Source organism: Chlorocebus sabaeus, chromosome 16 (genome assembly GCF_047675955.1).
Source record: "Chlorocebus sabaeus isolate Y175 chromosome 16, mChlSab1.0.hap1, whole genome shotgun sequence".
Taxonomy (NCBI): domain Eukaryota; kingdom Metazoa; phylum Chordata; class Mammalia; order Primates; family Cercopithecidae; genus Chlorocebus; species Chlorocebus sabaeus.
The window spans coordinates 64306314-64323360 of record NC_132919.1 but is presented as its reverse complement, the minus strand read 5'-3'; the positions used below and the strand labels follow the sequence as shown (position 1 = coordinate 64323360).

The 17047-nt window shown below is 34.2% G+C and overlaps 1 protein-coding gene across 1 annotated transcript in view; it reads left to right on the top strand.

Moving 5' to 3' along the window:
• LOC103243284 (uncharacterized) overlaps positions 1–17047 on the top strand; it is a 183716-nt gene that overhangs the window by 161501 nt on the left and 5168 nt on the right. The window contains exons 30-37 of the mRNA XM_073005427.1: positions 4813–4917; positions 5793–5846; positions 6228–6332; positions 8072–8125; positions 9522–9626; positions 10781–10834; positions 12543–12647; positions 13448–13513. Coding sequence (XP_072861528.1) covers positions 4813–4917; positions 5793–5846; positions 6228–6332; positions 8072–8125; positions 9522–9626; positions 10781–10834; positions 12543–12647; positions 13448–13513 — 648 coding nt within the window. The remainder of the gene's footprint in view (positions 1–4812; positions 4918–5792; positions 5847–6227; positions 6333–8071; positions 8126–9521; positions 9627–10780; positions 10835–12542; positions 12648–13447; positions 13514–17047) is intronic.

Genomic DNA, 17047 nt, shown 5'->3' with positions numbered 1-17047 from the left:
AATATTATAAGAAGGGACTGGAAGGTATTCTGGAATCATGGCCAAACATTTGTCAGACATGAGTGAAAACTAGTCTAACCAATCCTTTAAGTCTACCTTTAAAACTCGAGTTTTCTTTTAGCTTAGATATAAATGTCCAAGTGTGAATCCTGGGCAACATGGCAAAACACCATCTCTACAAAATATGCAAAAATTAACTGGGCATGGTGGCACATGCCTATGGTCCCAGCTACTAGGGCAGAGGCGGGGGGCACTGAGGTGGGAGGATCTCTTGAGCCAGGAAGGCGGAGGTTGCATGAGCTGAGATAGCACCACCGCACTCCAGCCTGGGTGACAGAGCAAGACCCTATCTCAAAAAAAAAAAAAAAAAAAAAGAAAGAAGAAAGAAGAAGAAGAGGAAGAGGAAATGTGATTGCAAGTACAATGTAAAGAATTAGCAATGTGGCAATTCTCCCTGTTTATCAAAAGAAAATTCACAAAAGAGTCACAAAAGTATATGTATGCTTATATATGGTAACTGAGTTCACCAGCCAGCAAATGCTACAAAGAGCTGTATATCAGTAACTTGAAAAATCATCAATCCTGGAATACAAAATTTTAAAACTGATTTTCTCTCACAAATAAAAAGATAGTGAGTGCTTTCTCAAATTTTATTTAAGTTTGACTAGTTACCTTTGCAAAAATTTATGGCTAGTCCCACAAACCTCCAACCATTAGTCCTTAAGACTAGTTTGGATTGGGCCTGTGGTTTTCATCCTTTGTGAAATATTCACTTATACACTCAACAGAATAAGACAACAAAAACAAAACAAAAATAATTGAGGCATGACTCAATTATTATATTAGGGAAATTATATTAACTTCATATTATGTGTAGTAATTTTCTCCTACATTTTGATGACATGACTTTTATTATAAATAAGAGAAATAAGTTATATTTCTGAGTCTGGTATTTACTCTGCATAATACAGCAAGTGTGCTGATGTCTTTGTTGCTCATCTAGCAATAGAAGATGCTGCCACCGTCCAGGCACGGTGACTCATGCCTGTAATCCTAGTACTTTGGGAGGCCAAGGTGGGAGGATGGAAATTATATTAGGAAAATTCCCTAATATAATTGAGGCATGACTTTATTCAAATAGAGAAGCAAAAGTTAAAGCAAAGCAAGTAGTGGAAGAATAGGCAGGTTAACAGCAAAGATATTTACCACATATACTACAAATCAAAAAGTCTAATTATATTACACAAAGAACTAGCACTAAGGACAAAGACAAATCCTGGGATAACAAAATTAATTTGCCCACAAGAACTCAATACAATACAGTAAGAGCTCAAATTGTTGACTTACACGACAGCAAATGTGAAGGACAAATAGAAATTATACATAAGAGTCCTGGTGAGTACCCCAGTTGGTCCAACAAGCCCCATGGAATGCTGCCAGATGGAGATCTTCAAAATAAGTAGACCCTTCAGGATTTTTAAAGGCCGACACAACTAACAATTATTTGAAATAAAAAGCAAAGCTGGTCAGACACAGTCACAACTGTGCAGAACAGAATGCTTACATAAGATTTGGGGGAAGTATAGAGTTGAGTGATGGGCAAACTCAGAGGCATGGGTAGGTTGACATCATCTGTAGAAACATGATTTCTTTGGTAAAATTGTTATTGATTGGTTGGTATTCACAAAAGTGTTAATTGAAGTGTGACTGTTCCCATGTGGCTGACTTTCAGAAACAAGATGCTGTGACTGATTGGTTGGCCTGCAGAAATGTGTTACTTTTAGTAATTTGTCACTGAGTGATTAAACAAATTTAAAACCAGTCTGGTGGTTCCTTGTTGCCATTATGTGGAACAATCAGTCTTTTATTTTTGGAATACAAAAATACAAGTACTTTTTAATTTTCAATAGCTATACAGATTCTCATAGTAGACAATGGAGGAGAAATGAACCCACTGTTTCTCCTGATATGTACACAGCTGGATCCAAGTACACAGGATAGAAGTCATCACAATATCCACAACTAAAGTTATATCAAGTTCCTCTGCCATGCCTCCTCCATAGGCTAGGACACCATTGCCCTCCACTCTATTTAGGCTGTCCTATCATCTGGTTCTATGGATATGATGGAGGAAGGTCCCCAATCCAATTCATTAACAAGACAGAAAAAGAAGACCCAGTAGTAACAATTCGGGTCCCTTGCCCACTTTTTGATCAGGTTGTTTTTTCTTACTATTAAGTTCTTTGAGTACCTTATATATTTTGGATATTAACCTTTTATCAGATGTGTGGTTTGCAAATATTTTCTCCCAATCTGTTGGTTGTCTCTTCACTCTATTAATTGTGTCCTTTGCTGTTTAGAAGCTTTTTAGTTTGCTGCAATCCCACTCATCTGTTTTTAGTTTGGTTACCGATGATTTTGTGATCCTATCCAAGAATATCGTTGTCTAGACCAAAGTCATGGAGAGTTTCCCCTATGTCTTCTTCTAGTAGTTTTACAATTTCTAGTAGTTTTACACCACTGATTTTTCTATGTTGATATTGTATCCTGCAACCATACTGAATTGGTTTATTGGTTCTAATAGTGTTTTGTTGGAGTCTTTAGGGTTTTCTTTATGTAAGATCATGTCATCTGCAAACAGACAACTTAACTTTCTCTTTCCAATTTGAATGCCTTCTATTTCTTTCTCTGAAACTGTAACTTTAATGAGTGAGATAAGGGTCTAATGTCATTCTTCTGCATGTGAATATCCAGTCTTCCTAACACCATTTATTGAAGAGACTGTCCTTTCCCCATTGTGTGTTCTTGGTACCTTTGTCTAAAAATCAAAATTGACCATAACAGTGTGGATGTATTTCTGGACCTCTGTTCTGTTCTATTGTTTGAAATGTGTCTGTTTTATGCCAGTACTATGCTGTTTTGATTCCTATAGATTTGTAGTAGGTTTCCAAATTCAGTAGTGTGATGCCTTCGGCTTTGTTCTTTTTGCTCAAGATTGCTTTGGCTATTTGGGATCTTTTGTGTTTCCATACTTATTTTAGAATTGTTTTTTCTATTTTTGTGAAAAATGTCATTGGAATTTCAGTAGGGATTGCATTGAATTTATAGATCACTTTTTTGATGGTCAAAATTCATTTATTTTGGATATTGCATGTATTCTTATTTTAAAACTTCTTTTTTTTAAGTTCAGGGTTACAAGTGCAAGTTTATTACATAGGTAAACTTGTGTCATGGGAGTTTGTTGTACAGATCATTTTATCACCCAGGTATTAAGCCTAGTACTCATTAGTTATTTTTCCTGTTAATGTATAGATCACTTTGGGTAGTATGAACATTTTAGCAATATTAATTATTCTAATCTGTGGACACAAGATATCTTTCCATTTATTTGTTTCAGCAATGTTTTATAGTTTTCAGGATACAGATATTTCACCTTCTTAATTAAATTTATTCCTAAGCTTTTTTGTAGCAATTGTAAATGTGATTAGTTCCTTGATTCCTTTTTCAGATAGTTCATTGTTACTGTATTAGAAACACCACTGATTTTTCTATGTTGATGCTGTATCCTACAGCCATACTGAATTGGTTTATTGATTCTAAGTGTTTTGTTGGAGTCGTTAGGGTTTTTGTTACATAAGATCATGTTATCTTTAAACAGTCAACTTTTTGTTTTCAATGTGAATGCCTTCTATTTCTTTCTCTTAAAAGTGGGATTCCCTGGAAACCATCATTCTCAGCAAACTAACATAGGAACAGAAAGCCAAACACTACATGTTCTCACTCATAAGTGGGAGTTGACAAATGAGAACACGTAGACATAAGGAGGGGAACATTACATACCAGGGCCTGTCAGGGGGTAAGGGACAAGGGGAGGGAGAGCATTAGGACAAATACCTAATGCATGTGGGGCTGAAAACCTAGATGATGGGTTGATAGGTGCAACAAACCACCATGGCACCTATATACCTATGTAACAAACCTGCACGTTCTGCACATGTGTCCCAGAACTTAAAGTAAAATTTTTTTTTAAAGTGGGCTTCCTGGTCTTGTTCCTGATCCTAGAGGGAAAGTTTCAATTTTTCGCCATTGAGTATGTTGTTAACTGTGAGTTTGTCATATATAGGCTTTATTGTGTTGAAGAACACTTATTCTATATACAATTTGTTGAGTTTTTATCATAAAAGGATGCTGAATATTGTTGAATGCTTTTCTACATCTATTGAGATGATCATATGTTTTTTTCCTTCATTCTGTTAATGTGGTATATCACATTTATTGATTTGTATATGTTGAACCATCCTTGCCTCCAGGGATAAATCCCACTTGATCATAGTGAATGGTCCTTTTAATTGATGTTGAATTAGGTTTACTAGTATTTTGTTTATGATTTTTACATGTATATTTATCAGAGATATTGGCCTATAATTTTCTTTTCCTCTAGTGTCCTGGGCTGGCTTTGCTATAAAGGTAATGCTGGCTGAGGCCCCATTTTGCAATATACTCTCTATCAAGCATTTATTATGTGCATTTTATGGACATTGTACTACTTAATAATATAATTTATGTAATCTATGTACTTTTCAATATGAAATGTACGTGCCTCACATTTTACTCTCCTAACGTAATGATTATTTTAAAAATATCAGGAGAAATAGTTAAACTTCTATACTGTAAGAAAAGAACTAAATTATTATTTGTTTTATTTTTACCTTTGAAATTATTATAATGGTATATGAGTGAAAATATTGTTAGTTAACATTATTTGTGTTCTTCTCAAATTTATTTTTGTCACAATTTCTATCTCTTTTCTAGGGAAACAGGTAGATGTCTGTGACCTAGAAGATGCACTAAAAGACATGGAAATAGAGGTCCCATATGAGGACTACTTGCATTTAGTAAAAACTTTGCCGCTTGATGGTAAGAATTTAAAATGTATGTATCCTTCAAAGGGCTTCAGAGTGCTTTTGAGATTGTGAGCTTTTCTTCTAAAATGATACAAGATTGTTACCAGGGTTTTTTTTAAGTCAAAGTATGGTAAGAAAGCAGATAAATCTGAGATTTTCTCCTATTTTTCATTAACACAAATTTATTTGTATTCAGTTTAAAATTCCATACATGTATCTTCCCACTATTTATGTTATGATAAGTATATCATGTTAAATATAGTATGTTATGATAAATATTGTTAGATATGTTATGATAAATATGTTAGACATATGATGCCATAGTTCTTTGAAAAATTACCCAGCATCCTATTAAACTCACACTATGTTGATACAAACAAAAGATATAGTCAGAGGTTGAGATTCTACTTCTAGTTTTAAAAGCTTTTAGAATTACTAGATTTTTGCAAAAAAAAAAAATCTGGTTAATTTGATTTTTATCAACATAAACAGTAGCTATTGTACTCCTTCATGCCAATAAGACATGTGTATTGTTGTCATTGATTGCATTAATGAACCTGATAGTATGGGGGAGAATGTAAAATGGAAAAGTAAGAGGGGTATAAGGAAAGAAGTTAGAGATAAAGGTAAATAAAATGAGATATAAGTTTCAAAATGTTTAAGCCAATAATTATTGCTTTTGTGTAAGTGTGGACAGATCTACCTCATTAAAGTGTCTCCAAACAATCTTCGTAACTAATTGAGAGAAAAGTAGGTAAATTTCAGAGAAAAATATTTAAAACTCCATCTTTCTGAAATTATGGGATTAGGGGAAGAATTGTCACATTTTTATTGTTTAGCAAGTCTCCCTTTATTGTTCTCTGACCTGAATTGTGTGTTTTCTTACAGCTGAAGGAAAGGTGTTTCAAAAAAGGTTGCTGGATGGTATAAAGACTGTTAAAAGTAAGTGCAAAGTATGGTGAGAAAGCAGATAAATCTGAGATATTCTCCTGTTTTAATTTATACAAATTTATTTGTATGAAATTTAAAATCCCATGTATACATCCTACCAGTATTTATGCATACGTTAGATATATTATGCCGTAGTTCTTTGGAAAATTACCCAGCATCCTATAAAACTTGCACTATGTTGATATAAACAAAAGATATCGTCAGAGGATGAGATTCTACATCTAGTTGTAGTGGTGACCCTATTTGTACCCTTAACTAGATCTGATTAAACTTTATGTCTTGATGATTAAAGTGATAACCATAACACATATGAATTAAGAAGGATTTTTTTCATATCTTAGTATTCCTTTTTAATATTTTGTCTCTCCTAAGGAGGAAAGGTTGATATAAATGACCTGGATAAATTTCTGGAAAATATGGGGATTGAGCTCTCAGAAAAAGAACTTGAAGATTTTTCAAAAGACCTACCAGTTGATGGTGAGCATTATAGATAAAAATGTATTATGTTTAAGACAGCTTGGGTTTGAAAGCATACATAGACCAATGAGAGTGGTTAATTGATATCAATAGGGCATTTTTAAAAGCTTAGAGCAGAATTCAGGTCAGATGAAAACATATTTCCTCTCTTTAATTCAAGTCCAGCAAATGTATTCCATTATGGATAGTAAAATTGGTGAGGGTACTAACAGACCTCTCTCAGGTCAAAGAATGAAGAAAAGAAGAAAAATAGAATGTGAAAGATTTAAAAGAAACGTTACACAATATGTGAGAGAAAAGGAAAACTCTCTATGATGAGGCATGGTTAAAACTGATTAATGGTGATTTCCAGTACATATGATTCAGCTGTTATGAAATAGAAAGATTAACATGTAATAGACCTAGAATAGAAAGGACATTAGAAATGTTAAGAGATGTAACTATGAATAGTCAGTCTAATATTACTATCATAATAGGATACTACATGTAATATGAGGTTAGATTTTAAATATGTTAGTAAAATGAAAATTTTTCAGAGGAAAAAAGTGCCAGTATTGATTCAAGAAGATATGAAAATATGGATAGACCAATAATATTTGATAAAATAATTTTACCTGTAAACTCATCTACCACTACCCATCCCTCCAACAAAAGGTGATAGCCTCAAATGGTTTTCAAAGTAAGTTCTTTCAAATTTTCAAAAAATTTTCGTTTTAATGTTACGCAAACTGGTCCAGAGGACTCCAACTTGAGTTGATGAAAAAAGCAAAATCTGGCTAGTTTTCTTCTCCTCTAATACCTAACAAAATGAACAACAGAATTTTTAAAAAAACAAAAATAAGCAAAGGAAATTCAACATGAATCAAATAATAAAAGGGAACCAATTTAATGCCATAAATGTTAAATGGGGACAGACAAGGAAATAAAGACTCTACACTGGAAACAATAGTACAGCAGAGCTGGGCTCCTCAAAACCTTTCTCATTCTTCAGAAACTAAACTGGTAAGCTGCAAAATCCAGAGAATTCACACTAAAGTGCCCAGACCTAGGGTAAAGCAAATTGAATAAATAACTTTTTTCCCTCTCAACTTACTAGGAAGAAGTAGAAACAACTGTTAGGGATGAATTAGTAAAGAAGGGGAAATCAACAATATAAATCACTCATCTCCTCATCCTTTCCTTTTATTCTAGATCAAAGGGAATACTGAATGTTGAACAGGATAAAATTTTTTTCCACCTACTCCTAAAGATTCCTCTAAAGTTTCACAATATCAGGGGCAAAGAGAAATTTATAAATCATTAACAGGAGAAAAAACAAACTATACACAAAATGATAAAAGAATCTTATATTACCAACATTTGATTCAAAAAGAAATAGAAAAATATTTATCTCAAAGTGCTAGAGAAAAATAACTTTGAACACCAAATATTCAAGGATTAGAGTGAAATAGACATTTTCAGGCAAACAAGAACACAGAAGTTTACTAACCATGTATTTTCTCTAAACAAATTACTAAAAGATGTATTCTAATAAAAACAAAATGAATACAGGGGAAGTAATGAAGGAAGGAACTTATTCTTAAATCTAAGTGAGTATTGCATATTCAAAAATGTAATTTCATAGTCTAGAACTAAAACTCAAGATGATACCAACATTCTAGTTGGGGGCAGGTGTCATGGGTGGAAAAAACCGAAAGAACCGCCTTATTGTTGCTCTGTGACTGCTCCATGTCTTACAGTTGATGAGAAGGTTGATCTGAAAAACATGATGCTGAGAATAAAAGATTTTACAGGTAAGTTTTTTTTCCAGGAGGTTTATTCTCTCTTCCATTGAGGTCTTAGTATTTTGTGACACTCAGCTGTAGCAGGATACTTTAGCATGGGGTTATCCACCATGTTTGGCATGTACATATCAGCCAAGTAAACCCAGTTACAATACATCCTGTATCTCCAATGGGAGAGAGCAAAATGCACTCCAAGGCACTAAAGAAGGGCAGGTTCTCAGTGGATTGCATTATTATTATTATTATCGTATTTTATAATAGACTGTATTTTAGCACACTTTTAGATTTATAGAATTGAGCATATTGTATAGAGAGTTCCATCTACCCATCCTTCCACTCCCTTTTATCCCAAGCACACAATCTCCCTGCTATTAACATCTTGCATTAGTATGGTACATATGTTACAATTAATAAACCAACATTCATACATTACTATTAACTATAATCTATAGTTTACATTAAGTTTCACTCTTTGTGTTGCATAGTTCTATGGGGTTTGACAAATGCATATAGATATGTACCTACCATTACAGTTTCATACAGAATAGTTTCACTGCCCTTAACATCCCATGTGTTTCACTTATTCATCTTTTCCTCCCTTCCTTCCCCCCACCACCCTTCCTCTACTTTGTTAAATGGATTATGAAAGGCAGGATAGCATTCTACAACCCTAGAATATTAGCCAAAGTGGCTTTGCCTCCTGACTCCTGTTCCATCAGGAAGGTCGGGGGCTGCTGCAGGTGAGTTTCCGTAACACTGAAACCCTAATGTTTCACAGTAAATTATATTTTAGATGCTGTTTCCCCAGTAGTCTATTGTTATATTAACTTTGTCATTTTACCCAGTTATTGTAAAATATTTCTGCCTGATAAAATCAATTTGATCTTGGATAAACTTTTAAAAATAAACCACATAACATAGTCTTGATAAAAACTCCAATGTTCTGAGGAGATATTTTTTCACCTGTATATGTTTTTTGCTGAATGTATATAGCTAAATTTCAGGCAAGCACAATGATAAATAGGATAAAGTTTGCAAAGCTCAAGATACATGTAGTTTCATGAATGATCAGCTATATCATTCAGTATAATATCTCTTGCCAGAATTCTGTTGGCAATTGGTAATCCAATTTGTTAACTAGATTTAATTTTGTATATTATCCTCAACATTAAGAGAGCCTTCATTATATTGATATTATAGGAACAGGTTTGCCTTGACTTCTGTTGTCACACTGTACTTGCACGTTCCATTTTGCCTTTGCTCTTTAACTCCAAATTGAGAGTGATGCTATATAAAATATAAGTATTTTAAAAATCACTCAAATAGGTTAGTATGAACTTAAAATTATTTTTTAAAGTTACTAATTTGTAAACTTTTCACCTATTAACACTCCACCTTTTCAAAGGAGAAAAGGTTGATGCCAGAGATCTGAAAAATGTTCTTGGAGAGATGGGGATAGAAGTCAATGATAAGGACTGCGTGGAACTGCTAAAGTTACTACCAGTTGATGGTGAGCTGTATGTTACTGTGAACTCTAGGCAGTTTAGTTTTATGGTTCTACTCTTGAAATGTATATGTGAAAGCAATGCATGTTCATATGTTAGCTGCACACATCCTCCAGCTGTTTCCATATGAACAGTCTTTCTATTACTATGTGCTCACTCAGGTACAGAATTTAACCCCCAAAAGAATCCTTTTCCACAAAACCATTGCTGAGGTGGAAAGATGTTACTGATGATTTTGCAAGGAGGAAAAGGATTTATATCTGCTGTCTCTCAGTAAACATTGCCAAAGTCCTCATGAGAATTCCTGTTCTTTCCCAGAATCACTTTTCTAAGTATTGCCAATGGAGATTCCCTTTTCCTGACCCTTATCTCTCACAGAGCTAAACCCTAAAAATTCTTTCCTCTGTTCTCAATTTCTGAGAGGATACCAAATTTATCTCTCCTATCTATTAGGAGTGTTGTTTCTTTCTTCCCTTAAACACAAAGGCCCCACATCTTCCCAACATAAGCTTTTGCTTATTTATCCCTGCAAACAATTCTTATACCAACTGCTAGAAAATTAAATTTTTCCATATGTTTTACCAGTTTGGAAGTTATAAAAACCTTCAAGCATGAGCTTTGCCACCAAGGACTAAGCAAATCCCTACTGCTACCCATTAGGCCATTGACATGTCAAACTTTAGGTGTAGAAGGAAGTAAACAGAATGAAAATGTGATAGAAATAAGGGGTGAGAGGAGTTTCAGCCCTGTGATACATAAACCAACAGTTAGTTTCAGTGTCAAAGAGTAAGCAGATTTATTAATAATAACATCTAGACTTATTAAGTCCTAATGATGAGGTGTTGTACTATCCTCACCACACACAATGATGACACATTATCTCCATCTTACAGTGGTGGAAACAGAGGCGTAGAAAGAGTAAGTAACTTGCTTGAGGCCACAAAGCCAGTCTGCAGAGCAAGAATTTAATTGCAGGCTCTTGCCCTCTACACCAGATTACCACTCCATATCATAATGAAAGCTTTGTTTGTTGCTTAACTTCATCATGATTTGAAGGTGAAAGAGGGTCAACTTTAAGGTCAGTTTCACAAAGAAAAGTCTGCCCCTTATAGTCTCTTAGTGAGCCATTCTCTGTCCTGAACTGTGCCTTTTTTTATAGGTGATAAGAAAGTTTTTCGGAATAGATTGCTAACGGGTTTGAAGTCTTTCAAAGGTGGGTAATAAATGTGATGAGAAAGCATATAAGATTGAGATTCTCAATCTTTGTCTTTATTCCTAGTTATGAGGGCATGATTCTTCTGCCACCTCTTCTATTTATCGATTATATATTGATCTTGTAGTCTTTTATGTGTGTATGCTGTGTAAGCTTGATCGCTGGATCAGACTCAAAGGAAACAGTCCTAAGTGTCTCCACTTTTGTCTTTCTGTTTAATTTTAGATAGGTCTAATTAAAGTTATGGCCTTCACAGTGCTGAAAATAACCATCATAATGTTCAGTTGTGAATTGATAGTATTATTTTATTTTATTCAATGTAAAAAGTGTCACATGTCCAATAAATAATCTTATTTATTTATTTATTTTGATACAAAGTTTCACTCTTGTTGCCCAAGCTGTAGTGCAATGGCACAGTCTCAACTCAGCACAACCTCCACCTCCCAGGTTCAAGTGATTCTCCTGCCTCAGCCTCTGCGTAGCTAAGATTACAGGCACCCACCACCACGCCTGGCTAATATTTGTAATTTTAGTAGAGACAGGATATCACCATGTTGGCCACGCTGGTCTCAAACTCCCGACCTCAGGTGATTCGCCCTCCTCTGCCTTCCAAAGTGCTGGGATTACAGATATGAGCCACTGTGCCTGGCCGTATCTAATTTTTTAAAATAACACTCATAGTCCTGCTATCTAATCATAACCACTCTTAATATGTTGAAGCCTGTGTAGTTAAAAAATCCCACATAGTCAAAATTACTCTGAAATCCTATTGGAAGATCACATAAAAGTTATCAATATACTAGTCTTGATAAGATCCAACATAGTCATTTTTTCATCCAACGATGGAATAGATTTCTATAGTTAAGCAATTAGATGAAGCAGTTGGTCAAGAGCCATGATATACAAAAATTTGTATAATACTGGAATCACACTGAGTTAAGGTGCTCACAGTATGACAGGCACAGGAGAAATTAGTCCATCTGATGGAGTAATAAATTGATATTGTCTATCTGAGGTTTACTCTACTAATGTGCTTCCTGTCTGTGGAATGGCAGGAAGAATCACAGGCATTATTTACATTGTTTCATGTTTATTTTTACTGGGCATAAGGACTTTAGTAAATATGTTAAACAATCATATAACTCCACCTTATTTTCAAAAAAGTATTTCTTTTCCTGTGGCAAACATCTTTCTTAATGGCTATAGCTACATAATTTTCTGTGGGTTGAAAATACGTTGGTTTACTTAACAATACCCTGTTGTTAGATATTTAAATTCTGGGTGTTTGAATTTGTTTTACTTTTGTAACAAAGACTATAATGAACACTTGTCCCCTCTTTTGGCACAAGCTTTACTGTATTCCCAAAAGTGGAATTATTGGGCTAAGATTTATGAACTTTTTAAATAATGGAGGTGGGGCCTCACTATGTTGCCCAGGCTGGTCTCGAACTCCTGGGATCAAGCAATCCCCCCACCTCAGCCTCCAAAAGTGCTGGGATTATACGCAGGAGCTACCACACCTGGCCATATTTTGAACATTTTAATGGATCATGATAGTTATTGCCAAACTATTTTCCAATTAGGTCATTGCAATTAACTCTCAGCAACAGTCAGGCCTATTGAATGTTAATTTAACTAACAGCATGAAAAGTATTTTTCACATTGTCTTTATTAGGTTTTTTTAAATCACATTTCTCTCTTTCCTAAGGAGGAAAGGTTGATATCGGTAACCTGAAGACGATTCTTGGGAACATGGGGATCAAGCTCAAAAATAAGGAACTTCATAGTGTGATACAAAATCAACCTGTTGATGGTGAGCATTGTAAATAACTATTTTGCCTTTTAGGGGAGAGCTTAGAATCTTGGGATCATGTATATTAATTTCTAAAACTAGATTGATTTGAGGCACTTAAGATATTTCTAAGCATCATGGAGAAGAACTTGGTGTGAAAATAAGAAGAAATCTTGTCTTTTGTCATTTTATTCATCTGGATTATCATCCTGCTCAACTATAAGCAATGTTGAGAGGATATTCACAACTGTTATTAGGCCAGAGAATGGTAGGGAGAAACAGATATGAGAGCAAGGGGGAAAATGAATAAATAAACAACAAAGAGAGCCAGAAACAATTGATAGAAAAATATCTACAATAGAAAGTAGCAGAACATCATTAATATTTCATCAAGTATCTAACAACCACGTCACCACCATTTTGAGATATATACAGAAGTTGAAAACATTAGAGGAAAGCATATTGACAATAGATAAAGCATATTGACAATAGATAGAAGCTCAGTGTCTGTGTTAGATGTCAGGTTCACATACACGCAAAAATCTTTTATGAATGGTATCTTTTACCATGCTTATTAGAAAGTATCTGAAAACCCAAGAATGAAGGACATAGTACGTTTGCCATATCAAACCTTGTGTTTAAGGAACATGGGCTGACTACCTTGGTCCTTCTTACTAATAAAGAATTAAGCACTCAAACCAGGAAATATAAATTTAAGATGAATACAGTTTATTAAAATGCATAGTCTTTCATTGGGCTGTAGCTTATAATTTTTCTAAGTTCTGTGTCATTGTCCAAATTTTTTGTGCTTTGTATTACAGCTAATGGAAATGTTCCTCTGAAAAAGGTGATGGATGATGTGAAAGCAATTATAGGCAAGTTAAAACGTATTGTAAATATTTAAATTCTAGTTCTTTAATTATTTTTCTCATCTTTTCAGTTAACACATATATTTATAAGCATCTTGCTAATATCCCTGAATCTAATAATCAACAAAATAACTAGAATATTTCCAATATCATTGCATCAACCCATGGTTACTCCCCTCCCCATTTCCCTGCACTTTGGGAGGCTGAGTCAGAAGGATCACTTGAATGCAGGAGTTTGAGGTTGCAGTAAGTTATGACTGTGCTACTGCACTCTGGTTCTGGGCAACAATGCGAAACCCTGTCTCAAAAAAAAAATCTTATTGGCTTCATTTCTAAGTATCTTAATGTTCTGATAATAAAAATGCTGTTTTTTAAAATTATGTTTTCTTTTTTTGGTTAAAGTATGGAAATGCAACTGAGTTTTCTATACTGATCTTAAACCTCTTTGCAAAACTCTCATTAATTCCAACAGTCTGCCCATAGGTGCTAATGGATTCTTTTAGATACATAAATTATTATGTATCACATGTAGATACATTTTATGTGTTATATGTAGATACATAAATTTTTATATCACATGGATATATAAATTATATAGATTATATAGATAATGTTATATAGATTCTTTATGCAAATGATTACTATAAATGGGGACTGTTTCTGTTTCTTCTTTTTCAACTGTTCTAACATCTGTTTTTCCTTGCCTTACTGTAATAGCCAGGACTTCCAATATATAATACTAAATACAGTGTTCATAGGCATTCTTGTCACATTTCTGATTTTAAAGGAAATGTATTAACATTTCATCTTTGAGAATGTTTGTTGAAGTTTCTGGATGACACCCTTTATCAGGTTAAGAAATTCTCCTATTCTCTTTTGGCTGGAAGATGAAGGCAAGGTGTTTGCCTGTTTTTTTCTTTTTTTTTTTTTTTTTCAGTACTGTAACCCCCAGTATTTGGAGCAATGTGTACTTGATGAATAATATTTGTTGAAATCATCTGTTTATTGAGATGATTGTGTGGTTTTTCCTTTAATTTTTGATGTGGAAAGTGGCATGCATACATTTTTTTTCGCTTAAACCAGTCTTATATTACTAAGATATATTGAATTTAGGCATCAGTTTTGGATTAGGCTTACTAATGTTTTGTTTCAGATTTTTAAATCTATTTTCATGATTAAAGTTCTATAATTTTCTTTCATGTACTATCACGTTCCATAATTTTCATGTACTTTGGTATCAAGGTTATATTGGCCATATATAATCCATCTTGGGGAAATATTTCCTCTTTATTAGTTTCTGAAAGAGTTTGTATAAGATTAGAATTGGCCAGGTATGGTGGCTCACACCTGCAACTCTAGTGCTTTGGGAGGCCAATGCAGGAGGATTGCTCAAGGAGTCCATGACCAGCATGGACAACATAGTGAGACCCCATCTCTCCAAAAATATACATATTTTAAAAATTAGCAGGAGGTGGTGGTCCACACCTATAGTCCCTGCTACTCAGGAGGTTGAAGCAGGAAGATCATTTAAGCTCAGGAGTTTGAGTGAGCCACGATAAGCACCACTGCACTCCAGTCTGGGCAACAGTGTGAGACCCTGTCTAAAAAAAAAAAAAAAAAAAAAAATAGATTGGAATAATCTGTTTCTTGAAGGTTTGAGCCAGGTACCAGTGACTCATGCCTGTAATCCCAGCACTTTGGGAGACCAAGGAGGAAGGATCACTTGAGCCCAGGAGTTCAAGACTAACCTAGGCAACATAGCAAGACCTCGACTCTGCTACAAATTTAAAAATTATCCAGGCATAGGCCAGACCTATAATCCCAGCTACTTGGGAGGCCAAGGCGGGAGGATCACTTGAGCCCAGCAGTTCAAGGTTGTAGTGAGCCAAGATCAACCACTGCACTCCAGCTTGAGTGATAGAGCAAAACCCTATCTCAAAAAAGAAAAAGTTTGATAGAACTTATCTGAAAAACCATCTGAGTCTTATGCTTTTAGGTAGAAAGATTTTAACTATTAATTTATTTTTCTTAAATGATAATAGGATCCTCTGAGAGATTTTTTGTTTGTTTTTCTTGAGCTACTTTTGGTAAGTTATATCTTCTATATCTTTGTTATTTTGGTATAAGTTTTCAAATTTATTCATAAATTATAGTATTTTCTCAATTTCTGCTAGATATGATTTAAGTCCCCTTTTTCCATTTATAAAAATATTTATTTCTGTCTTCTCTCTTCTATTTCCTTACTTAACCTGGACAAATATTTATCTGTTTTATTACTCCTTACTAAAAACCTACTTTTGACTTTCTTAATCCTATCACTATTATATCTTCATTTTCATATTTATTACTTTCTGTCTTTGTATTCATTTTCTACAACTTTTGGATTTACTCTATTGCCCTTTTCCTAATTTCTTAAGTCGGTTTTTTCTCTTATTTGACAAATAATAATTATAGAGTTATAGGGTACAATGTGACATTTTAATATATGCATACATTGTAGAATTATTTTATCAAGCTAATTAACATTGTCATTACCTCACCTACTTATCATTTTTTATGGTGAGACTATTCAAAATCTACCCTTAGTAATTTTTTTAACTTGTAAGTTCAGGGGTACATGTGCAGGATGTACAGGTTTGTTACATAGGTAAATGTGTGTCATGGGGGTTTGTTGTACCAATTTTTCACCACTCACATATTAAGCCTAGTATCCATTAGTTATTTTTCCTGATCCTCTCCCTCCATTGTTAGGCCCCAGTATGTGTTGTTCCATGTGTTCTCATCATTTAGCTCCCACTTATAAGTGAGAATATGCCATATTTGGTTTCTGTTCCTGCATTAGTTTGCTAAGAATAATGGCCTTCAGCTCCATCCATATCCCTGCAAAAGACATGATCTCATTCTTTTTTATGGCTGCATAGTATTCCATGGTGTCTATGTACCACATTTTCTTTTTTTAGTCTATCATTGATGGGCATTGGGGTTGATTCTATGTCTTTGCTATTGTGAATAGTGCTGCAGTGAACCTACATGTGCATGTATCTTTATAGTAGAATGATTTATGTTCCTTTGGGTATATGCCCAGTAATGGGGTTGCTGGGTCAAATGGTATTTCTGGTTCTAGATCCTTTAGGAACTGCCACACTGTCTTCCACAATGGTTGAACTAATTTACATTCCCACCAATAGTGTATAAGCATTCTTTTTTCTCCACAACTTCACCAGCATGTATTATTTTTTGACTTTTTAATAATAGCCATTCTGACTGGTGTAAGATGGTATCTCATTGTGGTTTTGATTTGCATTTCTCTAATGATCAGATGTTGAGCTGTTCTTCATATGCTTGTTGGCCACATGTATGTCTTCTTTTGAGACATATCTGTTCATGTCCTTTGCCCATTTTTTAATGGGGTTATTTGGTTTTCTTCTTGTAAATGTGTTTAAATTCTTGATAGATGCTGGATATTAGACCTTTGTCAGATGCACAGTTTGCAAAAATTTTCTCCCATTTTGTAGGTTGCCTGCTTACTCTGTTGATAGTTTCTTTTACCCC